The 26,187-nt window shown below is 50.1% G+C and overlaps 11 protein-coding genes across 11 annotated transcripts; 6 read left to right on the forward strand and 5 right to left on the reverse strand.

The window, feature by feature from the left end:
- Positions 1-369: 369 nt before the first annotated feature.
- Positions 370-1,563, forward strand: COCSADRAFT_40274 (uncharacterized protein). The gene is made up of 3 exons (XM_007705463.1): positions 370-732; positions 798-931; positions 1,032-1,563. The coding sequence occupies exons 1-3, from the start codon at positions 673-675 to the stop codon at positions 1,168-1,170; spliced, it is 333 nt and encodes a 110-aa protein (XP_007703653.1). The 5' UTR covers positions 370-672; the 3' UTR covers positions 1,171-1,563.
- A 354-nt stretch (positions 1,564-1,917) lies between these two features.
- COCSADRAFT_98438 (uncharacterized protein) lies at positions 1,918-4,399 on the forward strand (the record flags this gene model as incomplete). The annotated part of the gene is made up of 5 exons (XM_007705760.1): positions 1,918-1,940; positions 1,996-2,107; positions 2,164-2,322; positions 2,396-2,892; positions 2,941-4,399. 5 exons carry the CDS (start codon positions 1,918-1,920, stop codon positions 4,397-4,399), a joined length of 2,250 nt encoding a protein of 749 aa, XP_007703950.1.
- A 1,598-nt stretch (positions 4,400-5,997) lies between these two features.
- COCSADRAFT_99400 (uncharacterized protein) lies at positions 5,998-7,601 on the forward strand (the record flags this gene model as incomplete). Its single annotated transcript, XM_007705761.1, has 3 exons — positions 5,998-6,261; positions 6,395-7,067; positions 7,135-7,601. 3 exons carry the CDS (start codon positions 5,998-6,000, stop codon positions 7,599-7,601), a joined length of 1,404 nt encoding a protein of 467 aa, XP_007703951.1.
- A 32-nt stretch (positions 7,602-7,633) lies between these two features.
- On the reverse strand, positions 7,634-9,249 carry COCSADRAFT_98683 (uncharacterized protein; the record flags this gene model as incomplete). The annotated part of the gene is made up of 3 exons (XM_007705762.1): positions 7,634-8,741; positions 9,026-9,053; positions 9,114-9,249. 3 exons carry the CDS (start codon positions 9,247-9,249, stop codon positions 7,634-7,636), a joined length of 1,272 nt encoding a protein of 423 aa, XP_007703952.1.
- A 166-nt stretch (positions 9,250-9,415) lies between these two features.
- On the forward strand, positions 9,416-10,860 carry COCSADRAFT_40279 (uncharacterized protein). The gene is made up of 5 exons (XM_007705464.1): positions 9,416-9,527; positions 9,587-9,603; positions 9,675-9,698; positions 9,748-10,258; positions 10,305-10,860. The coding sequence occupies exons 1-5, from the start codon at positions 9,515-9,517 to the stop codon at positions 10,769-10,771; spliced, it is 1,032 nt and encodes a 343-aa protein (XP_007703654.1). The 5' UTR covers positions 9,416-9,514; the 3' UTR covers positions 10,772-10,860.
- A 162-nt stretch (positions 10,861-11,022) lies between these two features.
- On the forward strand, positions 11,023-13,855 carry COCSADRAFT_150811 (uncharacterized protein; the record flags this gene model as incomplete). Its single annotated transcript, XM_007705763.1, has 3 exons — positions 11,023-11,920; positions 11,973-12,298; positions 12,326-13,855. 3 exons carry the CDS (start codon positions 11,023-11,025, stop codon positions 13,853-13,855), a joined length of 2,754 nt encoding a protein of 917 aa, XP_007703953.1.
- Positions 13,856-14,052: 197 nt separating this feature from the next.
- Positions 14,053-15,647, reverse strand: COCSADRAFT_245232 (uncharacterized protein). Its single transcript, XM_007705764.1, has 4 exons — positions 15,580-15,647; positions 15,316-15,380; positions 15,157-15,259; positions 14,053-15,101 (listed from the first exon to the last, which is right to left on the reverse strand). The coding sequence occupies exons 2-4, from the start codon at positions 15,348-15,350 to the stop codon at positions 14,178-14,180; spliced, it is 1,062 nt and encodes a 353-aa protein (XP_007703954.1). The 5' UTR covers positions 15,351-15,380; positions 15,580-15,647; the 3' UTR covers positions 14,053-14,177.
- Positions 15,648-16,234: 587 nt separating this feature from the next.
- Positions 16,235-18,653, reverse strand: COCSADRAFT_202892 (uncharacterized protein). Its single transcript, XM_007705765.1, has 3 exons — positions 17,862-18,653; positions 17,549-17,797; positions 16,235-17,496 (listed from the first exon to the last, which is right to left on the reverse strand). The coding sequence occupies exons 1-3, from the start codon at positions 18,557-18,559 to the stop codon at positions 16,443-16,445; spliced, it is 2,001 nt and encodes a 666-aa protein (XP_007703955.1). The 5' UTR covers positions 18,560-18,653; the 3' UTR covers positions 16,235-16,442.
- Positions 18,654-18,809: 156 nt separating this feature from the next.
- COCSADRAFT_125753 (uncharacterized protein) lies at positions 18,810-21,154 on the reverse strand. The gene is made up of 2 exons (XM_007705766.1): positions 20,957-21,154; positions 18,810-20,903 (listed from the first exon to the last, which is right to left on the reverse strand). Exons 1-2 carry the CDS (start codon positions 21,050-21,052, stop codon positions 18,966-18,968), a joined length of 2,034 nt encoding a protein of 677 aa, XP_007703956.1. The 5' UTR covers positions 21,053-21,154; the 3' UTR covers positions 18,810-18,965.
- Positions 21,155-21,462: 308 nt separating this feature from the next.
- Positions 21,463-22,360, reverse strand: COCSADRAFT_40283 (carbohydrate-binding module family 50 protein). The gene is made up of 2 exons (XM_007705465.1): positions 22,165-22,360; positions 21,463-22,103 (listed from the first exon to the last, which is right to left on the reverse strand). The coding sequence occupies exons 1-2, from the start codon at positions 22,189-22,191 to the stop codon at positions 21,552-21,554; spliced, it is 579 nt and encodes a 192-aa protein (XP_007703655.1). The 5' UTR covers positions 22,192-22,360; the 3' UTR covers positions 21,463-21,551.
- A 2,743-nt stretch (positions 22,361-25,103) lies between these two features.
- COCSADRAFT_184423 (uncharacterized protein) lies at positions 25,104-25,551 on the forward strand (the record flags this gene model as incomplete). The annotated part of the gene is made up of 2 exons (XM_007705767.1): positions 25,104-25,458; positions 25,513-25,551. The coding sequence occupies exons 1-2, from the start codon at positions 25,144-25,146 to the stop codon at positions 25,549-25,551; spliced, it is 354 nt and encodes a 117-aa protein (XP_007703957.1). The 5' UTR covers positions 25,104-25,143.
- Between the last annotated feature and the right edge of the window lie 636 nt (positions 25,552-26,187).

Raw genomic sequence — 26,187 nt, forward strand, 5'->3', positions numbered from 1 at the left:
TCTGGGCCGCTGGTCACGAGCCTGAGGAGGAGAGGGAGCAAAAAGCCACCATGAGGCCGATGCCCGCCAGAGAGCAGCGCTGCGCGACACCCACATGGACACGCGCCTGTGGGGTTTTTGGGTCGCTGGCCAGACGGGCATAGCGTTGCGCCCGCCTGACTCTGCTACGCCCACACATTCACGCCCTCCTGATGCCGATGCTCGATGCTCTGCCAACCCCCTCCCTTGAGTAGCAGCAGCAGTAGTGGCAGTAGTATAGACGAATACCACTACGTACATGGTCCCATAGTACTGTGCCTACATACCAAGCACACGCAGACTGCTCGCCCACCCACCCCCCCGGTCGAGGCATCCTTCCCCCCCCCCCTCCCTCCCTCCATCTCCATCTCGCACTCGCTCTTCCTCGCCTGTCCTGTCCTGCCCTGCCCACGCGCAGCTGATTGTGCAAGGGCAGACTCGTTAGCCCGCCTCAATCTACCCAAGTGGATTAGCTGCCGACTTTGCGCAGCCTGGACATTGCGGGGAAAAAAAGACCCTGAATCCATTCCTCTATTCTTCTTTCAGCCTCAGCCGGCCTGGCCCTTGACACACTCCACGCGCTGCCTCGATTGCGACCTTTGCCATTCACTGCACAGCACCGCACCGCACCGCACTTGTCAGACACTGGCAGCAATGCCCATGCCAGACGTGCCCGGCCTGGGCGGCTACTCGCGTTTTGAGCTCGAACTAGAGGTCCGCAATTCCCGTCGACCGCAACGTCATTAGCCCCTGTTTTGTCTTCATTAACACGAACCTAGTTTGTCCAATGCCTTGCCAATCCCGTTTATCTCAACTTCCTGGCCCAGCAGAAAACGCTCGATAAGCCCGATTTCGTGGCGTACCTGGCGTACCTGCAGTACTTCAAGGAACCCAAGTACGCCAAATTCCTACAGTAGGTTCCCCCCTTTCAGCCCTGTACTCTACTACACTACACTGCGCCCAACAGCTTCTCCATGACGCCACCCAGCTTACTGATGATGATGCGCCTGCAGCCATCCCGGCCCAACGCTCCGTGCGCTCGAACTGCTGCAGCAGGAGCGCTTTCGGCACGACATTCTCGCTCCTGGGCTCGTTGACAGGCTGGTCATCCAAGGGCAGCGCAACGCTGTGCCTGCTGCTAACACGCACTGAGCCCGTGTGGGGCCACACTGCCAAGACACACAGTCGATCATGGCCGTGTCGCTAGCCCTTCTGGCTCCCTCCAAGTACCCCCGACGCCTCTCTCCGTCTGCCGCCCTAGACCCCAGCACAGCCAAAACCAGCTGAAATATCGATTCTGCTCATCTCAGTTTGGCCTTACACCTGTGTTTAACTCGCCCGCCCATGGTTCGCGCCATGGATGAAGCCTGCAGTCCATGGCCGTCGGCTGCTAGCACCTCGTTCTGAGACGCCAGATCGGCGGCTCGATCGGTACTCTGCGGCCTCCCCTCCATAGTCGATCGCTTTCGTAGCAAAAATATACTTAGTGTGTAGTCACAACGGCAAGCCATCGTATTCAGGTGCCCTAGAATAGTGCACGGCGCTATCGTTTGATATTTGATCCATCGTATTCGCATTGCAGTGACGTCGTCCATGTACAGCCTGCGTGAACCAAACAAACAATAAACAATCCCATCCCTAGCCCAGCCATGCCGTGCGATGCCAATGCCATGCATCAATCCTCACAACGGATCCCAGTAGTGGCCTCGCCTACTGCACAGCTGGGACCATTTGCTTACTGCACGTGACATCATGGCTCGGCCAAAGCTGCCCCGCGTCGCGCGATCGCTGCGAGGGCGCGGCACCCCCCCCCCCCAGTCTTGTGAGCTGAGCTACCAACAGGGTACTTGGTTGCCGACACAGTACTCACGCCCCCCCTCACTGTCAAACTTTGGCACCATGCGCTCCGTATCCGAAGCCGAGTATGCCCATGCGTCCTCTACACAAATGCTCTTGACAAACTCTGACGTGATGTAGGAAGCACTGGCGCTTGCTCGACAACTTCCATTCCTTGACCGATCTCAAGATTCACGTATCCTCCCACAAGGAGCCCCAAATTACTGCAGGCCTCCGATCCGTCTGCTGGAAAGTGCGATTCCCTTCACTCTCTCGTGCATTTGCCATTGCTCATCATCTCACAACCAGATCTTTCTAGTCTTCAAGACTCTCGATCGTTCGTCATGGCCCACCCACCTCAGCCAGGCGCGCAAGACATACGAATCCCTCCGTACTCACTACCTCCGTGCCATACAGAACCCAAATGAGTTCGAATCTACCGTCGATCCCCTGAGCGAGCTATCAGAGGTGCGTATGTCTCGTCGCCCGGTCGCACGCGCCCAAAACATGTCGCTTATTGACAGGTGCTAAGCGTTAAAAGTCCCCATGGATAGCCCTACGAGCCGACGAGGAACTTCGGACCGAAATATTTCAAGACATTGAGCGATGCATGCCCGATAATGTATACTTTCGCCAGCCCGCCACCCAAAACATGATGCTGGACATTTTGTTTGTGTGGTGTAAAATGCATCCCAACATTGGCTATCGGCAGGGCATACACGAGATACTAGCCCCTGTGCTGTGGGTTGTGGAAAGAGATGCCATTCAGCTCGTGGGCCAGAAACCCGGTGCCAAAGATCGCACGCTCGCAGATATGCTCGATTCTGCATACATTGAGCACGATACCCACATGCTTTTCTCTGTCATCATGCAGACTGCAAAGTCGTTTTATGCCCCAGCGGAGATTGGCTCAACTTCCAAAGAGACTCCAATGCTTGCTCGCAGCTCTAGGATCTTCGATGACTACCTGTCGAGGGTTGATCCAGGATTGCATGGCCATCTCGTGAAGCTTGACATTGTTCCTCAAATATTCTTGCTGTAAGCCACCAGTGCGCTTGGATTCCCTCAACTAACCAACAAGCACAGACGCTGGATTCGTCTTCTTTTTGGAAGAGAATTCTCTCTTGATGCTGTCTTCGACATGTGGGATGCTCTGTTCGCGATAGACTCCACACTAGAATTAGTCGACATGATTTCCATCTCCATGTTACTGCGCATACGGTGGGAGCTGATCAAGGCTGATACCAACGAAGCTTTTGCTTTTCTGCTCAGATATCCGGAGCCGGCCAACCCACCTTACACCTTCATCAAAGATGCTTTGTATCTGCGTGACCACCTAACCCGACAGGGCGGCGTAGAAATCATCACAAGATACGGAAAGAAAGCCCCTGTTTTTGAGTCTGAGACGATAACAAGTCCTCGTGATGCTTCGCCATCACCATCGTTCGCCTCAAGCCGAACACGGAATAACCTGGGGTCGCCAAGAAGCTTTGTCAGCCAACAAGGTGCTGGCATAGAGGCATTGATTCAAGGCGCTGCCAAAAATGTATTAGATCGCGGATCGCAATGGGGTGTAGGAAAGGCTCTACGAGATGCCGTAGGGGAAGTAAAGAAGAATGTCGAAGCCTACCAGTCAGGAGTGAGTTCAGGCAATGCAACGCCACGATCTGGTGCAAGAGAGTTTCGAAAACCCAGCCTGCCAACAACCGCTGCCAATGGGCAGCCCAGCCTGGAAAGAACACATTCGGCCAAAAGCATGAGTAAAGTAGAGGAGCTCGATCGTAGAAACAAGAATCTGGCCAAGATGCTGGAGGCTGCAATCGGTGAATTATGGGAGCATCACCGCGAACGTGACGAGGCACAAAGAGCAAATACAGATGATGAAAAGGGCAAAGAGGCTATTGAAGCACTTAGTCTTGCCATTGCAAAGGTACAATTTGTACAGGTATACCTGGAAGATTCATCCATCCCGTTGCCTGTTGATGAAGCAACAGAGCAGGCTGCAACTGCACAGGCTACAGCAACTCTCGCTTCTCCAATCCCACCCTCCGTAACAGGACCCGAACAGAGTTCGAAGATCCAGCCTGTTACATCCACGGCAAGTCCTCGTCCCACCACACCTTTGGTAGCAGTGCCAAGTAATCCTACTCCAATTAGTTCACGCCCGGCATCCCCTCCTGCCAGCACACTGTCGCCACCATCGAAGCTCGCCTCGTCTCTATCCCCGAGGTCACGGCCACACCTCACCTCTTCAAGCTTTTCATGGATGCTGGGCGAAGACTCTGCGTCCTCCAACTTTGCCTCCGGTACAGCACATTCGACCTTTTCATCTGACGAGAAGAGGCGGATGAAGGGCAAAGGATTTTTGTTCGGCGATGATGATGACGATAGTAGTAGCATCAAGGATGGGAAGAGGGGGGTTGGTGGCAGCAAGAGCGGCACAAAGAGTGCTAAGAACACAAAGGGTAAAAGTGTGCCAGAGCCTGAAGTGGAAGAAGAAGTAATCGATCTCGCAAACATGGGTAACAAAGGAGGGGTGGTCTAAATTCCGTTTGGCTCTCTTTAAGGCGCCTCAGCATCAGTCTTCGGAGCGTCTGCGTGGGATGTAAAAGCCATCTTTGGAAGCAACATAAGAGATTTTGGTAACTGGTCCAATCGCGATGGAATATCCATGCCCAAGGTCGCCGCCAGAAATCCTACATAAGATGGTTACTGTGCCGTTTGAGCGGCATAGCGCGCTGCGCACATCGAAACTGGGTAAAGACATCCATCCGAGGAGAGACGATCCCTCTGAGCACAATGACGGAGGGTGGCCCAAATATAATTCATCGTCTGCCGCTCTTGCATGCTTTTGACCGAACAAACAACTTGGCAGTCCGGCCTCATCACTTCTTTGGTCAGCTTACAGCATGTTGTTCTGGAGGTTATATGCATGCAATGCCACACGATAGTTGATGGTGCGGGCCGCCCCCACCCTCCCGCCGCCCTTGCCTCACCAGGCCTCTGGATTCGCCACCCCAATCAGTCCACATAGCACGTCTGCTCCAATGATTAGCTGGCCACGAGGCCCTGACCCGCCTAAATGAACCAGGTCGGCAAGCCGGCCGCGTTGGGGTGCGAGAGACTCTGGCAAGTGCGGCTATTGGCGTCACAGCGGCCGTGGCCGAAAACAGTTGGTCATCGGTCAGGCATGAGCAGATAAAAGGCCGCCCCGCTTCTGCCCCTCCAACTGTTTCTCTTTTCTCCAGCAAACGACCAAAGTACCAATCTACAACTATCTTCTTCTACACCACCACCAAACCACCACACTTCAAAGACTCATCAAAATGAAGGGAGGCTGCGGAAACTCTGGATGCACTTGCGCCGACTGCGGCTGCGCACAGGGTGCTTGCACCTGCGGAAAATGTACGTTTTTTTGCATATCCAAGCTTTTGTTCAAATACTCGATATCTTGAGCTTATGTATCTGTGCCGCAAAACTTGAACTTGGTATACTAATAGTCATTGTTTAGAAATGTCGTATCACATAGCTACTACCATGCGACAAGACCGCCCCATTCGACTCATGCCCTGTCCATAACACGGAATGTTTGAAAATTCATGTACGACCTGAGCGATCGTTATACTGAGTTCCAATATTTGATTTGAATGCATACGTATGGGAGGAGCAGAACTGGCAGTAAACATAGAAACAATAGCATGACATAACTATTGACGCAACATGTCCTTTCTTTTGCGGTGATAGACTCTCGGTCTTGGGTTAAAGTTCCGCGTTCCTGGGTCATTTCATATTAATCTGCTGCAAGATGTATGCATATGAATCGAAGTGGCGCAATACGAGTATAGTTCGTCTGTGCAACTCAAGCTGACCGTCTCAAATTGAAACTTACTTGAGCTGCGATTCTTAAAAGTGGCAGATGCTAACTGTTTGTGTCTTCCAATCTCAACTTCCTCTGGTCACTCTATATCTGACGTAAAACACCCTTCAAGACTGGGCCTACTCATTGACCAGTCGCGCCTTTCATCCGTGCACATCCACTAGCGCGATGCACTCGGAATCATTCCGACGGGCCCCCAAGCATTACCCTCATGCTCACCCTGATCTCTCCATCCAATCCACACCAAACCATATCAGATGGAAAAAATGGAAAGCCTATCTCATACCTTTGCAACTAAAGGGGACGAGACCGTGGGACCAGCAGAGCCAATTCTCGCATCTTCCCTAATCGATGACGACGAGCTGGACGACTTGATCGACCGCGTGTACAACTCGGGTATCACAGAGCACAAGCACAAAAAAGAGCGCATAGGAACTGGAGTCAAGAGCTTGGATGCAGCACTATTCGGCGGACTGGAAAGTGGAAGGGTAATCGAAATTGGTGGTGAAGCAAGTGCAGGCGTCAGAGAGGTTAGTTAGAGAGAGAAAAAAAAGAAAAAGAAACAAAAGTCCAACCTGCTAAAAACAACAACAACAAGTTGAGTGGTGTACAAAACATATGAGAGAGTGAGATTGAACTAATCAAGAAGTTTTCTTTCTCTAGGTTTACACAACTTTGCTTGTTAGTTGTCTTTTGATAAATCGACATTCTACGGCGGCGGTGGTGGATACGACAGGCAATTTTGATGTCTTGAGGTTGTTCACGCTGATTATTGCGCGGTTACTATCGTGTCAACAATCTCAGGATCTACTAGCGCCCCTTCGCGAATCTGTGGGTTTGGGATCAGATTCTCGAGCAGAAGATGTAGCGGCAAAGGTGCTGGATCGGGTTAAAATCATGAGAGTGTTTGATTTCGAGGGTGTGAGGGAGGCAGTGGGGGAGATTCGAGATGAGCTCGAGGGAAGAGGGGGAGGTGGAAAAGATACGGAAGAGAAAGAGGAGGCGTTGGCAAAGGAGCAGGTACGGGTGGGTGAAGCGAAAGAAACTTCTAAGAGGACATTTGTTCCGGATAGCGAGGGCGAGGATGAGGACGAGGAAGAGGAAATGCTGTTTGAATCCGAGGCCAAGCCCAATTTGGCACCACGAGTGCAAGACACGGCCGCGATATCGGCCGCGATATCAGCCCCGGAACCGGAAAAATCAGGACATGCAGACACGGCAGAGCAAGCTGCAGAAATAACCCCCAAGAAGAGTACACCGAGCACTCTGAAATTTATCCTAATCGATAATCTCGCCCACGTCTTTGGCCCCGTATCAAAGAACGACATGAACAAAGGTCCGTCTTTCTGTACTTTCCCCAACTGTACAAGCACCAGAAACTGACCCGAAATCTCACATAACAGCAACATCCTTCACATCCACCCTCCTCTCAACCCTCGCTCACTTAACCCACTCACTCTCTCTCTACACCCTCCTCGTAATCCCCACCACGCCTCCCCCCACCACTCGGGCTGCATCTCCCAAACGCGGGGTCCCCGAGCACCGAGCACACGCAGCGAGCTACGGGGGTCCAGATCAAGCGGAGCCAGTACCCCAGCCTTCTATTTTCTCGAGTAATAAAATAGGACCAGGTGTACCGGGGCTTAGTGGACTGATGGGACTGTACAGTGACATACGGGTACTAATCAGTCGGATGCCTCGTCGGAAAGTCGATGCAAGGATTTATTACGATGAGAAGATGGACATGGCGCGGAAGAGAAGGGTGGAGATGGTCGGGGTGTTGGAGGTGGTGGGGGACAGATGGGGAGGGAGAATGGGAGGTTGGGGGGTATTCGCAGAGGGACAACATGGGATTGTAGATGTAAAATAAGATCGAGTTGGAAACGGAGCAATGTGATTTCACTACTTGAGAGTCCACTCGTCGTCACCCGTGTTTTTCGGCCAGCCTTTCAACGCGTTGTGCATATCGCTCTTTACTCTTCTTCTTTCCGACAATAAAGCGGTACTCTTCACCTCGGCATATGTTTTCTTCGTGCCGAGCACCGTCGCAGCTGCTCCGCCTAGCATTCCTGCCACCCGTACACTTTCCATCCACAATCCTCTTCTGCAGATCCGGCTTGCGCCACGGGGATCCAGCTGCTTTCGCCCTTGTAATACACCGCCGATGAGCGTCTCCTGCCAGTATGGTGTCCAGACTGCTGAGAGGTTGCTTGATACCGCGTTCTCTTCTGGAGCTAGTGCACGCCTCGACCACGTAAATTCCCTTGTGGTAGGCTTTACTGTGAATGGGTGGAACGTGTATCCTCTGCCCCACTCACGTGTCGTCGAACAAGGCAAGTTTTTAAGGCGGCCAGTGGGAGAAAAAGCGCGCTCGCATGCTTGGGGCACGTATTGTGAGGCAGGGAGGATGAGAGTGGCTAAATAGGCGTTTTGTGGCGTGATGAGGAGAGAAGTGGTGGAGGAGAGGAGAGAGAGGGATTGCTTGAGGGTGAGTTTGTCGGTGCAGGATTTACTTAGGGTAGGGGGTGCGTCTGGTCGAGAGGGTTTGGCGCGGACGACGCCAAGGTGGGAGAAGTTTGAGCGACCACGTAGGGCGCTGAGTCCGATGTCTTCTGCTGAGTCGCCAGTTGTTTGTCCGGGCGGGCTGGGTAACTGTGGAGGCGATGCTGCAGTGGCTTCCTGGAGGGTTGGGGGTGGGCTTGTCCATGGTGTGGCATCTGCTTGCGCGGCCATAGTGAGCTCCATGCTTGCGTCACCGCAGGGTGCTTCGGAACAATACATGTGGATTGATACATCGTCGGGGATAGTAAATAGCTGTGTCGTCTGGTCTCGGGGATATCGGGATTGGACGAAATCCGACGCAGGATAGGGCGACGATGAGATGCGCACACATTCGTCCAGAAGGAAGCGGTTGAAGGCTCGGATGGCAATGACTTCAGCGTGCCAATCGTGTAGGATGTTGCCTTTTGCCAGTGGGATTTTGTTTGATGGAAGACATTTCATGCCCGTTCTACGAGCGTCAGCATGTCATTACATGACCAAATATTGCTTCTTAGACACTGCGAGATAGCGCTAAATTGACCCATGTTCCAATGTATTAATCGTATATGGATCTTTTAGCAATCCCGCAGCACCTTGACGCGGGGCCGAGCCACTGATGGGAATAGCCTGCTCGGGTAAGTAGACTACTTGATGCATGTCGCTTACGAGTCGACGATACCCCATTTTACCTACGTCGCGGCGGCATGGCTCACAAATGGCGCAAGGAACTATATTGAAAGGAATACTGCTTACCCCAAAGATACACATTTTAGCCTGTCGCCTTCGCTAGTTCATGGGCATAAGCAAGTATAGCGGCGTAGGCATGCCAGTGAGCGATTACCTTTAGATAAGACGATTCCAGCAAGGGGCACCCATTCTCGTGCGCCGTGGCTGCGGGGTCGGGGTTTTCTTTTGTCGGGCAGGCTGTCAAAGGTATCGAGGACGCAGTGGGCGATGGCATCTGGGTCTGGTGCCATGGTCGTCTGATTTGGTCGTCTGCAGTGAAAGGACAGCGAGAGTCGAGGGGCTCTGGTCAGGTTAGGTCAGGCCGGGGGGGGCTCGGAGTTAGGGCACGGAGAAAGCTGAAACCGGAAACCGATTGATGCTTTGGCGGTTCCAAGGCCGTCCATCACTCCTGCTACTCGACGACAAAAGAACCCTGTCACACGCGCGATACCACTAGGACCCTTCTTACAACTTCCCCGAACGTGGCTTTGTCAGGCTTCTTCTCTTCTCTTCAATATGCAAGCTTTTGGTGAGCAATGGCTATGCGCCGCACCGTCGCATTTGCGGCTCACACACTCACGATCTCAGTGCCAAAGAACCGACGAGTAAGGCAAAGCTAGTTACTAAGACGCGCAAGCATACATACGCATGTTACACGGGCTGACAAGCTGCACAGCCAAAGTTTGACCTGCACCTGAGAGTGCGCGCTGCCCATCACGCCCCCTATGACCATGTCCTGACAGCAGCAGATCATCGACCTCAACAATGTTCCCCTCGTATCTGGTACATCTTTCGTGAAATGGCACCTCTTGCACTCGACAGCCGCCGAACACCGCGGTCGTACAGACAGCTGCTATGTGAAGGACCATAAAGTTGCCTACGACTATGAGGCTACACTCCCCGTCCGGCTTACCGTGGACAAGAACGGCATGTTGCAGGAGTGCTACGTCGAGTTCGAGGTTATCCAAGAGTACGGAACAGGCAGAGGCGAGAGGATAACTCTGGGCACTGTCAAGCTCAATCTGGCAGAGTATGTGGAACAAAGCGAGATGGGCACGGTGGCAGGCGAAGAGCCAGGCGTCACACGGCGATACCTCATGCAAGACAGCAAAATCAACAGCACGCTCAAGATTGGGATATACATGAAACATATCGAGGGGGACAAGAACTACATTGCACCCGCACTCAAGACTGCCCAGGTCTTCAGCGGCATTGCCGGTATCATGGCCGGAGAACAGACTGAGCTCGAAGATCAAGGAGGCAGGCCTACCCATTTTTCCTTCACAAACGCAGCTGACTCTAACAGCCACATACTCGTCGGCGAACAAATCGCGTGAAGCCGGCGAGCTACAGGATATGTACAGGCGCACTCTGGCCGCATATTGGTCGGCTCAGCCTGGCGAGCTTAAGGCGGACGAATGCATAGAGGACATCTTCGCTGGCGGAGACGGCTGGGGCGACAAGTCCTACTCGCAGCAAATACGGGCTCAGCAGTCGTTGCGCTTCGCCGGCGACGGCAGCAGCTCTGTAAGTGAAAACGAATCGATGCACATGCATGGCAGCAGCATCAGTCGCAAGTCGCATGAGACGCTGCGGCCCGGGGACATGAAACCGCTTCGCTCGCCAAATGTGCGAGGCCGGGAAAGCTTGGAACAGCGGGCATCGCACCTGAAGGCGAAGGCTGAGGCGGCGCGGCAACGACAGCGGCCGGTCCAAGAAGTCAATGAGTTTGATCTGCGAGAAGACCTGGTCAGCTGGCATCGGCCGACGTGATGTCCCATTGTAGAAAACAGTAGACTCTTGTAATTGCGCATTTTATTTCTTCTCTTGAACTTTTTTGTTTTGCCTTTGTAACGACGGACATGTGATGAGAAGCATTGGCACACAGCGAGTATGACGCGCCTTGCACGTGAAGGCGCGACGGCAGAATTATTAGGCGGTGGCCAAAGATGATGGACGCATTTCACTTTGCGCACCACACGCTGCAACAAGCATTGAACCCCAGCCCTTCCTCGCCGTTCTTCATGCCTGCACCCCGTGCTCCCAGTGCATTTGTATGCCTCCGCTGTGAAGCGCAAATCGCCCGCCGACGACTCCCTGCCGTGCCCTACCGCATCCCACGCGCCACCTTTTCTGCCTCTGCCCGCCTGCATGACGATGGCGCAGAAACAAACGACGTTCTTTCCGAGTTGGACGGTCCGAAGCTCAAGATTACTAAAGTAGTCGAGCCACTCAACCGGGTCCGGAGGAGAAAGGGCAAGATTATCAAAGAGACCACAGCAAGCCTGGGAGGAATCAAGCAGCTGGGCGACCATGCCGATATCCTGGTGCTTAGAGAACTTGGAGACGTACTAGCGGAGAAAGGCGATGAAGAGCCCGAAACCATTGAGCCTTCTGATCCTGTCCAGGTTCCCGACATCTTTGCCTCGCTGCAACAAGAGGGCAAGGCAGCCACGCCCGAGGAAATTTATCAACAAATTGGCAGTCTACGTCCAACGCAACACGGCGATCCCAACGAGCCACACTATGTCAAGCAGGCTACGTTTCTCAAGTTGAAAAATCTCCTCATGAACGGCTTCACCCAACAACAGTTGATGACCTTCTACTCGGTTGCAAAGAACATTAAGCGGGGGCAGGTCAACCAAGGTGTCATCGATAGCCTGAAGCGAGACGAGGATGATCCCAAGCGCCCGGTAGAGCGCTCTGAGTGGCAACCAGGCACTACAAGCATCACACAACGTTTGCCTGGAGTCGACCGCCATGTCAAAATCATGGGATGGCGAAAGAACGTCAGCAAGCAGCTGCTCGTAGACCGCATCCTCCGCGACCAGTGGAACCTCGTGCTTCTTGAAGAAATCGAGACGCCTGGCGAGCTCGAACTGTTTCTGAAGCCGTGGCAGATGACACTGCTTACTGTTGGAGGTTAGTTTCCAGCTTGTATTACCTTCACAATCTCTACTAACCCTTGTTGAAGAACACAATTTACTTGATGAAATCGCACTGATCAGAAAGGTCAAACTTCAAATCTACAAACACCATGACATTCTTCGCATCACCGCCGACAAAAGTACAGCAGAGTACGCTGCTAATGATGTGGAAGAAGCTTTGCAACGTACAGAGGTCAAACGGATGAACCTCAAAAATTACATGCGTCTGCTGGAGCCCGATATGATACCACGTGACCAACAACTAGATCTAACCACGCTCTTTTCACAAAAAGATCGGGATGTCATCTCAGCACTCACCAAGACAAGCATAGCGGGTACTACAAGGAACTTGGCAAGCCGCCCCTTGACATTGGTGTCTACACTTGCTAATTCTGAGTAGTTTACAATCAGAGGATTCGACAATGCATCTGTCGAAGAAGCAAAGCGATCTTTGATCAACCTTCTGCCTTTTAGGGACAGCATCACTCGAACTTCGGATATGCTGAACCTGGGCTCTGCAGCAACTTCAATTTACCCAGTACCTGTGTATGTGGATGAAAGCCTGTTGAGCTACAAAACTCGTAATACTCCGCTTGGACGCTTATCAGTGCCTCTCCCACGAATCTCTGGGCCCGAATCTGTAGAAGATAAAGAAGAGTCAGTCGAGGTCCCCAAGTCATCCAAAGCAACGGTTCAAGGTCTAGTAGATAGGACTGCAGCCACTATACTTCGGTCTGCTTCCAAAGAATTTCCTCACTTGGAAGAGCTAGGCAGCTGGGTTGCTGAACCGTTACGAAAGCTCTATGTCAAATTTGGTCAATCCTTGGTGCCTCTGGAACATGCCAATCCCGCGAAGGCAGTGGCCAATACACCCGAGCGATTTTCTCAAACCCATTTTGTGTCTACTTTCCCCGGGCTTTCTTCTCTTTTTACATCGCCAGATATCTCCGTCACTACACGCCTGCAGGTTCCGACACTATACTACCACTTCCGACCCGACCCTGAGCAGGTCGGCTTTGATTCCAACCAATTGTTTCCCACACTTCAAATTAAGATGGGTACAGATCGCCACGGTGCTAAAGCATATTTCCGCAGAGTAAGCATGAGGTTTTGGCAGCATATGCATACCGTGTCACTTCCCAACAAAGCGGCCGACCTTCAGTTCTATCAGTACGGGAGTTTGAGAATGACCAAAGATCACAATGATGCCAACTTGGATAAATGGATTACTGCCGCCGCAAAAAGCATTTCGAGTGGCGGACGCATTACCGCACCGCCGCTTAGCATAGATGTTCCCAGGTGGACCATCCCTGGCTGCTCGAGTGATGAAAAGGGCATGGCTCAGATTAAATACCACTTTTCTGGCGTGGAGTTCCGACAGGCTGTCTCGGGCAGCCTGTTGGGTCAAAAGATCGCCTTCAGCGCCAATCAATCGAGCAAACTAAACGCAAAGGGTGGCGAACTGATGGCGTATTACGACGATCACAGTGACATACAGTTACGTGATGAGACAACTGTCAAGGCGTTTGTCAAAAGATGCTATGATATTGCCGATTTGATAACAAATGCGAGCGCGCAGACGTCGCCCGTGTCTAGACAGGTGCGCCCAAGGTATCCTGAGAGTGCACGAAAAATGAGGAGATCGGGGATCTTGGGCGAAGCGTCCAATGCAGTGGACGATATAGGTGAGGAGATGATAAAGAAGGACTTGCAAGAACGCATTGCGGAGTATCCTAGTGCACCGGAGGACACCGTGATAGGGGAGACGAGCCAAGCAAAAGATGAGGTCTCAGCGGACAATGCTGCTGCAGTAGAAGTGCAACAGGGAGGAGATAACACGATGATAACTCCACTGTCGGACATACCAGAGGTGCCAGAGCCAGAAGTGCCAGAGGGACGTCCTCTAGACTCCTCATCCAAGGACATATAGGACGAGATGTAATACTGAAGTCTCGTCTCTTCACCCAATCTCTGCCTGCTATCTTTTCTCATCGTGTCTTTACTGTGCATGGTATGGAGGCAATGGATTAACTTCACGAAGCAAGCGGACGCAGGTTCAACTGTAACAGGTACACACTTTTGATGGTGTGAAACTATAGCATTTTTTGAGAAGGAATAAAAGCAAGCGAGTGACTATTTTGGCAACGATCGATTAACTTGCAGTACCATCGTTGATCTTCTTGCTGACCGTGAAAGACGCAAAAGAGCGAAGCGCCAGATCAACGCAGATGGATTAATACCGACTTGTTTGCTCAGGCTTCTGCCTGAGCTGCGGCTCCAACTACCGTCTTGCCAGCCATGCTCTCCAGACGCTTGAACCCGCCGTTCTGCTTGACGCCCTCCTGCAATTCAACCATCTTTTTCTGGTCGCCTACAGGATCCTCGGCCTCATCCTGCAGTCCCCAAGCCAAATACTCATTCGTATAGTTTGGCGTGAACGCCTCATCAAGCACACCAAGCCTCTTCCCATATCGCGTGACCTTTTCCCAATCACGCTGTACGTTCTGCAAGTCTGGGCTAAAATATGCAAAGCTGCGCTCGAAAATCTTGCGGTTGGTCGGCGTATCCATGGCCGTCTTTGCAGCACAAAACTCAACCCACGCTTGCTCCGGTTGCGCAAGCACAAAGTCTGTTGCGCGCTTGCATGCGCGGAGAAAAGCGCGGACGGCATCGGGGTGGCGCTCGATAAAAGCATTGTTGCCAATGTACAAGATGGAGCAGAAGCAGCAGCAGCCCAGTTGGGCGAGCTCGTCGATACGCAGCATCTGGACTTCGTCGCGGGCTCGGTTCTGCGATACTAGCCATTCTTCCAACTCTACCATTTGCACATTCTCGAGACCGATCCCTGCATCAATTTCGCCCGTGATGATGGATCGCGTCACGTTCATGCCCACACGCACGGCTTGGTAGTCGCTGGGCGACATGCCGTAGTGGGCCGTCAGCTCGTCGAGTTGGATTTTACCGAATTCGCCTACGTAGCCTATCTTCTTCCCTTTGAGAGTGCTGAAGTCACTAGTTATCCCCGAGGATGTGAGATAGACTACTCCAGTGAAGGGCTCGTTGAGCAGGGAGCCGATGGATTGGACAGGGAAACCTCGCGCGGCGGCGGCGAGCGTGTGGATCATGGCTTTGAAGCCTAGATCGACTTTTCCTGATCCGATGATTTCCGTGACGTCCTGTTTTTCACGTTAGATTTTAGAATTAGAATGAGGTACATGGCGTTAATCGTACGCTTGGATCGTTTGGCTCAAGGAGAGCGACTTTGATGCCTTCATCTTTAAAGTATCCCTTGCTTTGAGCGAGGTACACAGGCGCATGGTATGGTGTAGCGTGCCTAACATGTTATTCAGTACCCTGTTCTTCTATAGTAATGCTAGACATTGAGCCCACCAGTTAGTCAAGAAGGTAATCTTATCCGTCGACATCTTGACGTTGGATACCGATACAATGTTTTTCTACGCTAGTCAGCAATCCCAACACAACAGTGGGAAATGGGACATCATGAAGCAGCAACAGTCCTTCGCGCTGGAATTGTCCAGATCAAGTTTAAACGGTATAATCTCAGAACAAGCTGCCAGTCATCGATACTACGTATCGATTACTGATGGCTTGAACACCCGCCATGCTTTGCTTCTGATGGATTGAGATGGGTACCTGATGATGCACAGTATAGGCATCTGCTTGACTTGACCGAGAGAATATCCTGAGGTGCGAGGTGCGAGACCCCAGGGGCGTCGCGGTGCTGGTTCGATGGTGGCATCGTACCAATAGAATGGTGTCGTGGCTGTGGATGGTTGGAAAAGGTATGCTAGAGTTGAGTTCAGAGACAGCATCTGCAGCAATGCTTTCGTCCTTTTATGCACTCTTTGAGGGGTTTTGTTGAGCTTGATGACATGCAAATTGCCCAATTGCACATGCATACGCGGGGCAATGAGGGGTAGCATTGTGCCCGACTAGTGAGTCTGCATCGTTGACCCGCGATACCTGTCTCGTCAATGCGGCACGGGAGGTCACCTAGTGCTTCTGATTTGTTCAACAGTTCGTGTATTGGTTGGCCTCACCCGGTGATGACTATGTTCTTGCATGTATGGACGGAAAATCTTGAGCACTCATCCCACTATTTCGTGGGGGTACTCGCTCTTGCGGGGATAGCTTGTAGTCAACGGATATTGTGTTTAGAAAATTCGTATATTCGCTGATTTTGTTTTGTGCATCATGATGTATATCTGGAAGACCCCAATCAGGACGTTACGGAGGTTTTGTGCCCTGTATGATATATATCCTTGATGTGGTAAAAGAAATACATGGTAGATCCTGAAGTCACAACGACGCTATTCAAGAAGACTGAAGCCTGTTTACAGTTTAGCCGTACCCTAAGTTCGTTTCCAATCCATACCGACATGTTTGAAAGGTATGCTTGTCGAGAGCTGTTCTTGGCTATCATCAATTTCGAAGGGATATGGTAATAGATCAAGGCTTTCTCAGTTCCTGACGCCCATAGATATCTCGAAGTCTATTCAAACTAACCTCACAGTCCTCTTCTCTACCACAGCGCCATGGCTCAACCCACATGAGTTCAAGTATCTCTCCGGATCTTCCGTAAATCTTTTGAGAAGTGTAGGCTCTGGATCTGCCATTACCTCATCGAGGGAAAGGACCTTGGCTTCCTCATACAGATGCCATATTCCGACGCGAGAAAACGTATTCGGCGTAGTTGGACGTATAAGAAGGAAGACAAGACCACCATCTGAGTCTGTACTGCGGGTCCATGCTTCACCGGTACCTATGAATATTGCCGTAATAGCCTCGTCATTCCGTGGAACGCCTTCGTCAAATTTGAAGCTCGCATTCCCCATGCCACCAAAGACAGTCTTCTTAGAATGTCCTAGATCCGACGCGTTGATCTGACTCCGAACGGTCCATGAAGTGACGTCAATCCAAGGGAAAAAGTTTAAATAATGTTCTGAAAGAGATGACGTGACAAATTCGAAAACATCGATAGTTTTCCCATCCCGGTTCGTAATATGGCACTTCAGCTCTTGAAAATTCAACCACGATGCGTCAAGGTCACAGAAATCTAGTGTCGCGATAGAACATTTAGATCTTGACTTTTGAGATGCCCAAGTCCATGAAGGTAATCCAGACTCATCAGGAGCGAGGGGTTCTTCCACTCCAGTGTCCGCGCTCTGATGCGAAGTCCACCAAACCAGACCCTGCGCAGAAAAGGATATCTCATCGGTGATGCCATCCGTAAAATAGATCAATGGAATGCCGTAAAAGTGTCTAAATTGATATGGCCCCGGCCGATCTTTACCGCAGGCTTCCAAGATTCCCTCTACAGCTTTGAGACCATCCTTGGCGAATGACAGTTCCTTAGGAAAGTACTCTATTAGGAGTGTGAATGTTGCTAGAGGTTGAAGATCGGTTCCTGTAAAGAGAAATATGCGTTGCCCGCTTAATGGGTCTTCGGTTCTGTAGTGCTCGAGATGATGAGCTTTGTTGCATTGGAAATACATTTGTCTATCAGTGAACACAAGGAGACGCACAGACAACACAGCTTCTTGGAAGGTCCTATTTCAAAATCAGTGTTTGCTTCACAGGGGAACGATCGATGGTCGATTACCACCCTCGGCTGTTCCAACGCGATTCGTCCAGCTGTTTATGAACAGGCTCTTCAAAAAATTGTCTGCTCCCTAAAGTGACAGGTGTTTGTATCAGGCCTGACCGATCTGTTCCCAGAACACCGGGTAGACCATGCGAAGCATCTATGCCAGATGCTGCTGCAATAGTGACTTCTGCCCCGCCATAGATTAGATTCATTGATGCAATCGCCTCTTTCCTCAAAATGGATTCATCTTGTACGATGCAGTATCTTTAAAGATCCAACCTGATCAGTGGATGTTCAACGTCAATAAGATATAGAGGGAGCTACTTACTGATCGACCCACAGTCTGGGGATCCCAAGCTTCTCAGCCACATATATGGCGTCGGAAATAGTCTTCGAAATACTTCCAGGGTCTATTTGCGAGTCGACTGCAACCTTTGCTGGAGCTACATTACCCCAGACATAGCTCAGGCATGCATAAGACTCGCCAGGCATCAATTCTCTTACACGCAATGTACTGCAGTCAATAATTCTCAGCGGTGTCTTCATCCTCACTGGCTGGACTGTACATGTCCTTCCACTTGCGTCATCAGAAGCATGGTTTGATCTACAACTCTCGAGCCATTGCTTAGCTCTGATCAGGTCCGCTGAAGCATGTTTTCCAGGCCTTGAAATATGGTTTTCCGCCGGGATGAATGTATGGTCATGCATTGGATCAACCGAGTCCCACACAAGGATCTGTTGCAAAGGTTTCTTGTTTGTCGGCTCAGCGCATGACTCAATCGATCCTTCTGAAGACTCTGATTGCGTTTCTTCATCCTCTCGCTCATCGTGAAAAAGAGCTACTACAAGCCTATCGGAATGGAAGCAATCAGACAGTGTCTTGCAGGACACACAGTCTTGGTGTAAGGAGTCCTTGAGAAAGGACATGACCTGCGCATCTCCAGATTGAGGAGTACTGAATTTCTCGTCAAGCGCTTTGCATGCCGGACACAGGCCATCCTTTTGGTCTATCTCTGTATTAATCATGGCTGTAGTGTTTCTTTTCTTGTTGGGTAGCGTGATTTGTGTTGGCAGATTGAGTAGAGGATGATTGTGAGAGGCAGCTGAGCGAGAGTGATGGGGCCGGCTGTAGTATCAGGAGTGTACGTACTAGTAAGCGACAACGCGCTCTAAGTACAGCCCCAGTTTTCGGCAAGTACCGCATATTTAACTGCACCATCACCCGTAAGGTTAGCAGCCAAGACGTAGCTACAGTCTCGACACCTTGCAACTTTATCTCGTCAATCAGCCACCTGCGTGATATTACGTCTTCTGACAGAAATGTGATGCCTCAGCTCACTGCAAATATCTCATGATTAGGCGTCTGAATACGGGTCATGTATATACACACAAAGAATAAGCTCGTACATGTTGCCAGGCAGCGGATATATCGCTACCAAAGATCGAGAAAATCAACGTACTCGTCTTTGCACAAAAGACTGCCCAGGTAGTCATGATTAAGCCACAGATCGTTATCACTAACAGGGTACAGTATATCTGAATCCTTTGATGCGGTCTCTTCTTCAGACGAATCCGTCATACTCGCGCTGCCAAAATTGAACTCACTGTTATGCACAGCTGTTGTAAAGTCGTCGAAGGTTAAATCTGGCAATAGAGGTGCCACTGGTACTTCTGGCTGTACGTACTCAGTGGTGTACTCGAAAGTTGGTACGAGTCCGCTCTGGGACATGTTTTGCCCCTCTTGTCGCGCGTTCAGACCCGTAAAGTTCCTGGCAAATTTAGAAAACATATTTGGTCGTCCTTCACCTGATATTGGCCGCTTCTTGCTGGTATAAGTTGTGTTTTCAGGCTGAGGAAGTGGTTTCCAGTCTGCCATTGTCAATCCATCTTTGAAATGTGCCGCGATGTGAGTCTGTCTCGCATCCCATGCTGTCATCTCAAGAGCACAGAAACCGCAGGTCCAACTTTCTGGGCCATCTTTGCGCACTCCATCTGTTCTCCACAGGTCTCTCACAGCATCAGTCAGAGATGCTTGGTGAAAATTCTTCACATGCTGCCGTAGGTGATCTGGTCGCAAGAATGTTCTGTCTTCCTCGGCCTTGGCAATACATTCACTGATACGGTGAGAATGGAGAAGATGCTCTTTGTTAGGATTCTGTAGCATGCAGAAAACACACGTTGTGGATGTAATGGGATAGGAAGAAGTGGCCAAGCTCGGGCCAGTGTGTAAACAGGTCCACTTCCGTTTCGGTCGGTGCTGAGTCTCCTCGTGACGACGCCAGGATTTTGGCGCTACAATTTGATAACAAAATGTGCATTGCCACATATTTGGTGTACTGTCTTTGACTTTGGTCGTTGCTTGTGCTTGGGTACAAGTCGTGGTTGGGATTACCTTTGCGACTGGAGATATTGTACTTAAATGACTATAGTCTTTCTTTTTGCCTCGCCTAGCCGCTATTGGACGTTTTGGGTCGTATTCGTGATCGGAATGATGGATCTCCTCCAGACTTCGGTAGCCTTCAGGTATTGGCGACACTTTGACCTTTGAGAGGCGCTTTGTTGGATCTCTTTCTCCTTTTGACTGTAGACGCGAACTATCCGCATGACGTAGAAATCTTTGTCGTGCTCTAGCGTTTGTGAACCATGTATTCACCTGCTTCTCTGTGATTCCACACTCTTGAGCCAATGCACGTTTAGTGTCAGCATCAGGATACGGATTGCTGCTGTTGTCTCTTATCCATGATTTCAGGCGCCGCAAAGCATGTGACTCAAGCTTTGTAGGAGGCCGATGAATGGAAGAGCGTTTAGCTTCGCAACTGACATTTGGAGATCCTGGGTAAGAAGTGCCTGTATCGGGACTGTAGGAAGAAGGTATGGTAGTCTGGTCGTAACTAATAGGCTCCAAGATACTACATGTTGAATGTTGCCCTTCCTCAACTTTGTTGGGTAGATGATGTAGTTGCAATGCGGCAAGTTCCTCCACTTGGGGTGAAATATACATTGATTCCTGTTCGACTGCTAAACTTTGCAGAAGCCCTGATCTTCCAGTAGCACCGAACTCGGCTGTCAGCTTTCGATTACATCCATCGCATTTCAGGTTTTCTCCAGGATTTGTAATATCCCAAAGTGCGCATAAAACGCAATCTTCATTGACGCCAGCCGTCTGTGATTGGAGATCGTGGCTTGCTCTCATATTTGTCGTAAACACATTAAGCTTCGTGGTCACAGGAGCCGATGGAGAATCTGATTTTCGCAGGCGGAGCTGATCTTCAACGTGGACCTTGAAGAGATCACCAAATTCCAAGCTAAAGCTTTTCTGAGACGAGGATGATGATGGTTTGCTGATTGTAGGACTCGCGACAAAGTCCATCTAGTAGTGTCAGCAACTGCTTGGTAGGGATATGTCGACTCTGGAATAAGTACATAGCTACCATGTTCCTCGTCCAGAGTATTTGATGCATAGCCCGAGTCAACGGACCAGATGCTAGCTGCTTTGTTCTTCCCTTTTGGTGGCAGCATCTTGAGATGACGCTCCAATGTGGTGAGATTGCAATGTATCTCTCGTTGCGTTCTTTGCGTTGCTATGAACAAGATACAAACAGCGCGCGGGTGGATGTAAGCAGCTGGATTGATGTGACGACCGGCGACGAGGCTAGGTCACCTTATGTTGAGATACAGGGTGCCAGTGGCTGTGCTGGACGCCTGATTAGTTCCAAGTGTGGCATTTCATCTACTCATCCTCAGCTCCATAATGAGATGGGGTCACGCCTTTGAGTGAGCATGACGGCAAGAGCTACGGGATACGCTTTATAGTGGCAATGCCCACGATAAACGAATCCCAAACGCATTTATCTCGGTTACAAAATGTGCAACAGCACATACGCATCTCGACTTCAATGCAGCGCAGTACACGTACAGATGTATCAGTTTTGGCACCCTAGTGTTGACTCTGTTTTTCATTGACCCTAATGCGATAAGACTGTATAAATTAAGAAAGATTTGCTACGATATCATCTCTCTAGGCAGGCACGCAAATGCCTTTGCCTGGCACCAATCGATCGCAATCCACATGCGCGTTGCCCTGCAACTCTAGCAATTCTTCCACAGTGACGTGGCTAGTTTGGGCAATAGCCCAGCACGTATCTCCTTGTTTAATCGGAACTTCATGGCTGCCTTGATGACAATCGAGTGACTCTTTGGCAGGAGTTAGCGACTCGGCATCACCTGCATACAAGAGCTTGAACACCAGGATCAAGAAGACCAAGATTATGAGCGCAAATGGCAACATCATACGCACCGCTTCCCTATTGTCCTTGCTTATCACGTCTTGATGATCGTTGAACATTTCATCAAAAGTGCGCGAGGGCCGCCCGTTGCGGTTGTCGAGAAGGTGGATAGACGCGGACCGCGAAGATCGCGACGATGATTGCGAATCGACACGATGCAGTTTGCTGTAACGATTTCCAGGTTCTGACTCGTACATGATACCGTCTGCGTCGCGAAAGGTGTAGGTTTGCGTGTCGGCGTCATAGCCTAAGCGCTCAAAGCCAGAGGGGAGGCGCTCAGCGTCCTGTCTAGTTGTCAGTTGTGGGGTGACAGTGGAATGCTAGAGGGGCTTGCTGGTGGCTTACACTGTCCATGTCGGTCCATCGGCTCATGATGAACTGCACCAGGCTGTAGTTAGGGGATGAGTTAGTTGAGAGATAAAAGGAACTGCCATGTAGCTGGTGCGCTGTGACTTTAGGGCAACCGAGTGGGCTGTGTCACAAAGTCAGGTGTAAGGCGTGCTGCGCGCAAGCATGCGGCAGCTCAGTGTAAGCAGAGCTCTGGCTGCCAATGACGCGCGGCAGTGCAATCATTAGTAATTTATACCAGAGTGCACGAGTCATGAGTGCACGTGATATATTAGACAACCCCTGCCACCTCTCCATCTTTCCATTACTAAATCATCAAAGCAAATCTGGCTGCAAAGGCCACAGTCGCCGCGGACTGAGCACTCTGTTCTCCTATATCTATTGATCGTTAGGACACTGCTCGGCCTTCTATCCAAATCCACAAGATTAACTTACTGCTTTTGTTGAACTATCATCTCAAGACATACGATCAGATCGAGGGTAAAGTTGAGGGGCAGTGGAGGAAGAGGGATTTGCATAATTACCGTCTATAGCGTTGATATTGAAGGCTCCCCCGTTGCCTCTCCAGCTCATCGCCACTGCCCTATGCTTGAACATCACTCTCCAAGGTATATCGGCACTTCCCAACGTATCATAGACATAGCCTTTGGAGAAGCGTAGGGAGCTGGCAGTGGAGCAGTTACTACAAACGCCCCAACAACCTTGAGAACAACCAGCATAACTAACATCACATGTGTCAACTTTCCGAACCAAAGTCGCATTACCTCTTCGCGCTTAACCCTGAACGGCACTAAGCGGTCTGCCAACCTACTCGACAACATACCCAGCTTGCTGTATGTCGGCCTATTGTTAGATGCGCATATAGCAAGCGCGTTGGGCTCCACCTTTGCTTGCTTAGCCAACTCATTGTACACGTATTGCTGCACCGCTGGCTACACTTATGCATTCTACATGTGTCCATGTGTTTTCAAGACACCTATCGGCTCGCTCATACTTCACAGGCACACTAATTTCCGTTATTCTTGCTATTCAAGTGCCTGAAAGGACCAATAACTGAAGACCCATTTCACGATTATGATTCCCAATTTAGGTCGTTAGTAAGCGACGGAAGTGAAGCTTGATTTCATCTTATCATGCAATCTACTCTTTTTAGTATCTCGTGTATCAGCTCTTCCCAATCCTTATCTGTTTTTCCTTATTCGCTGACAGCTGTCAGGCACTACCTCCGCGGTCCAAAAGTATGTACCTTTATTACATTGCATTTCTTTACTTTTTGGGCCTACTCAATGAGCTTAGAATATATGCACTTGGACGTCCCTCCGGGGAGCGGAACGGGAGAGGCTTAGCTAGGTTCAAGATGGAGGGCATGGCCGTATCATGGCATTTGCTTCTAGATTCCAATGATATATAACAGTAACTACTATCATAGGAGCCGATGGATGACAGGTTTTGGGGTTTCTAATGAATCTTCATCATTCTTGTTCTCTAACCTTGCTTCTAGACACGTTTTCTGCGTCAGGAATAGCTGCAATATCGTGACTATAAGTTGCATGGTGATACCCAAGCAAAGGACCTTGCCATCAGGCCAAAGCCAGCAACTGATTGCGCTAACGGCTTATGCTTATTTTCTATGTTCTGTTCGCCTGTTAATTGCTTCTTTTCGTTGGCATTGCTTTTTTGTCTGCTTTTTCTTTTCTGGAAAACCGGCTAGCTCCTGTTCACCGGTATGGCGACCAGTCTGGAAATGCATATATACATTTAATTTTGTAGGTGTAAGGCATTGGAGCATTGCGTAGGTTGTACAGCAATGCTGTTGCCCAAAATTGTTACAGTGGTGGCACGTGTATGGTCGTGGCTAAGGCTGGACTGCAAATGGCTACCAGCCATGAGCGAACTTGACAACTGCGACGGAACGTAAACTACGCAGTGACAGATTACTTTCACAGTCGAAATGTGCTTTTCCATTTGACCGGGTTGAAAGTAAATTGCTCGGAAAACGCCTCTGCAGGAGGAGCCGCTTGAATTCCGAATGCATGATGGCAGCGCAGGCGTGTCCATGATACTGTTGAGAAGTGGTACATGCTCGGTACGGCCGTGGCCAGGCAGGGTGTGCACAGATTCCTATGACGCACACTGTCTACCCCAACTACCTAATGCGTACAGGAACCGACGTTTTGGCGATCAGATTCAACGCTCTGTTGAGTATTTTATTTTCTTCTGGCGTGGTGGAGCTTTCGTGCAAAGCTTGGCGTGATGCGGAATGGAGTTTTGGCTTACCAGTGTGTCCCAATTAGGTGCAACGCGTGAATAGCAATCAAAGAGCCATAGCGCTCGCTAGCATAGATCACGATCAATCCACCGCGGCGAGACAATGAACTAACATCTCGTTACAACGCTCCCTTACTAGGTCACGTTTCCGAAATTGTACTACGGTTAGCCATCGAAGACAGTCTCCCGTTTGAACGCTTAGTCAGGTGTCACATGAGATGAACAAATCTAGAGCGAGGTGCGCGTAAATAGCATTTCATGCATTGTATGTCCTAGAAATCCTAGCGACTACAACCATAACTTAGTGGATTGTACTAGCTAAAAAGTATGTTTCCATGATCCACAGGCCCCAAGAACACCTGCAGCACGCTCAGTCCTGAACTCTTGGCTAATGTCCCTTTGACTTACTTTGTTTGGTCAGCACTCTCTTGCTGTACTGTAGTCTTGCTGACTAGCTTCCGTTTGATTGAAAGCTCCTGAGTCCCATCGACCGATTGTGTCGTATCTGATTTGGATCTTGCTTCTCTAAATTGCGTATATATATCTCCAGTTCCAGCTGCCTAAACACGAACATCCCATCATCAACATCTTCTCCATCAATCACAACTACAGCCACAACTACAACCACTTTCGTACTCGAATCAATACTACAAACTTATTTCTGTTTTCGTCTTTCCTCCAGTACCAACCCATCAAATCACTTTCAAGATGCTCGCCAAGGTTATCTTCCTCACTCTCGTGGCTGTCGCCGCCGCTGCCCCGAGGAACGCCCCCCACAAGAACGATGCAGAGACCATCAAAAACCAGTGTGGTGGCGATGCCGAAGTCTACTGCTGCAACAACGAGACCGCCGAGAAGGCAGTCAAGCCAAAGTCTGTTTTTCCTATCGATGCCGACATTGCCGACCTGCAGAACCTTCTTGGACAGTGCAACGATGTCACTGTTGCTGTTTTCCGCAACCTTGTTCCGCTCAACAGGATGTGCTCTCAGCAGGCAGTTTGCTGTAACAAGACTGAGCAGACGGTAATACAATCTCTCTAATATTTTTCTTCATCTTTGCTGACATTGACATCATAGGGTGTTGTCAACATCGGCTGCAACCCGATCCACATCTAAATACACACTACTACTACAACGTGTAGTATAGTATGTTGATGATGCTATTACTTATGGTAGTGGTAGAGAATAGGTCTTTGCTTACAACGTTCACGCTTGTACCTAGGCACGCATTCTCTTCCTATCTCTCTATTCATATTTTTTTTAATTCACATTCTTAGAGTACTCTATACTATATACTTAAAATACAACTTTTTTATACTAAGTATCTTGCATTTATACCAGAAGTATGTAGTCGTTTACAGTTGACAATTGACATAGAGCGATTTTAAAAGTAGCAGATATATAAATTCTCGGAATGAAGGCGCCGACAGCCCGAAACTTAAGCCTGTCTCGTAATGGAGATGTCTCTTAACCTAGGGACGCACCTTAGCGAGATACTGCTTTCAAAGTGCCATTTACACTAGCGTAGTGTCTTCCGGCCGTATTACTACCGATACGAGCCGGGAATGTCTAGCTCCGAACTCAGCCAACGAAGAAACATGCCGACTCAACGTCTTTCCAAGCCTTCGAAATTAGGAATGAGCAAATTCGGATGGTTCGTTGCCAACAAGTCATTTGGTCTTGTAGCCACAAGGGCTTCAGATATATTCTAGCAAGAGATGATTCCGCACAGCCTTGTTACCACGTTGTCCT

This window comes from Bipolaris sorokiniana (assembly GCF_000338995.1).
Source record: "Bipolaris sorokiniana ND90Pr unplaced genomic scaffold COCSAscaffold_14, whole genome shotgun sequence".
Lineage (NCBI taxonomy): Eukaryota > Fungi > Ascomycota > Dothideomycetes > Pleosporales > Pleosporaceae > Bipolaris > Bipolaris sorokiniana.

What these genes read in the sequence shown, in the direction of transcription:
- COCSADRAFT_40279 (XM_007705464.1), top strand. An exon ending in AGTTTGACCTGCACCTGAGA is followed by an intron (nt 9,699 to 9,747) that starts GTGCGCGCTGCC and finishes TGACAGCAGCAG; the next exon opens with ATCATCGACCTCAACAATGT. An exon ending in TGAGCTCGAAGATCAAGGAG is followed by an intron (nt 10,259 to 10,304) that starts GCAGGCCTACCC and finishes TGACTCTAACAG; the next exon opens with CCACATACTCGTCGGCGAAC.
- COCSADRAFT_245232 (XM_007705764.1), bottom strand. Translation starts at nt 15,350, where the DNA reads ATGTCGACGGATAAGATTACCTTCTTGACTAACTG. An exon ending in ATTACCTTCTTGACTAACTG is followed by an intron (nt 15,260 to 15,315) that starts GTGGGCTCAATG and finishes ATAACATGTTAG; the next exon opens with GCACGCTACACCATACCATG. An exon ending in TTGAGCCAAACGATCCAAGC is followed by an intron (nt 15,102 to 15,156) that starts GTACGATTAACG and finishes CGTGAAAAACAG; the next exon opens with GACGTCACGGAAATCATCGG.
- COCSADRAFT_40283 (XM_007705465.1), bottom strand. Translation starts at nt 22,191, where the DNA reads ATGAGCCGATGGACCGACATGGACAGT. An exon ending in GATGGACCGACATGGACAGT is followed by an intron (nt 22,104 to 22,164) that starts GTAAGCCACCAG and finishes ACAACTAGACAG; the next exon opens with GACGCTGAGCGCCTCCCCTC.
- COCSADRAFT_202892 (XM_007705765.1), bottom strand. Translation starts at nt 18,559, where the DNA reads ATGATTAATACAGAGATAGACCAAAAGGATGGCCTGTGTCCGGCATGC. An exon ending in CCCAGACTGTGGGTCGATCA is followed by an intron (nt 17,798 to 17,861) that starts GTAAGTAGCTCC and finishes GGATCTTTAAAG; the next exon opens with ATACTGCATCGTACAAGATG. An exon ending in CGTTGGAACAGCCGAGGGTG is followed by an intron (nt 17,497 to 17,548) that starts GTAATCGACCAT and finishes ATTTTGAAATAG; the next exon opens with GACCTTCCAAGAAGCTGTGT.
- COCSADRAFT_125753 (XM_007705766.1), bottom strand. Translation starts at nt 21,052, where the DNA reads ATGCTGCCACCAAAAGGGAAGAACAAAGCAGCTAGCATCTGGTCCGTT. An exon ending in ACGAGGAACATGGTAGCTAT is followed by an intron (nt 20,904 to 20,956) that starts GTACTTATTCCA and finishes TGACACTACTAG; the next exon opens with ATGGACTTTGTCGCGAGTCC.
- COCSADRAFT_40274 (XM_007705463.1), top strand. Translation starts at nt 673, where the DNA reads ATGCCCATGCCAGACGTGCCCGGCCTGGGCGGCTACTCGCGTTTTGAG. An exon ending in GTTTTGAGCTCGAACTAGAG is followed by an intron (nt 733 to 797) that starts GTCCGCAATTCC and finishes ACACGAACCTAG; the next exon opens with TTTGTCCAATGCCTTGCCAA. An exon ending in AAGTACGCCAAATTCCTACA is followed by an intron (nt 932 to 1,031) that starts GTAGGTTCCCCC and finishes ATGCGCCTGCAG; the next exon opens with CCATCCCGGCCCAACGCTCC.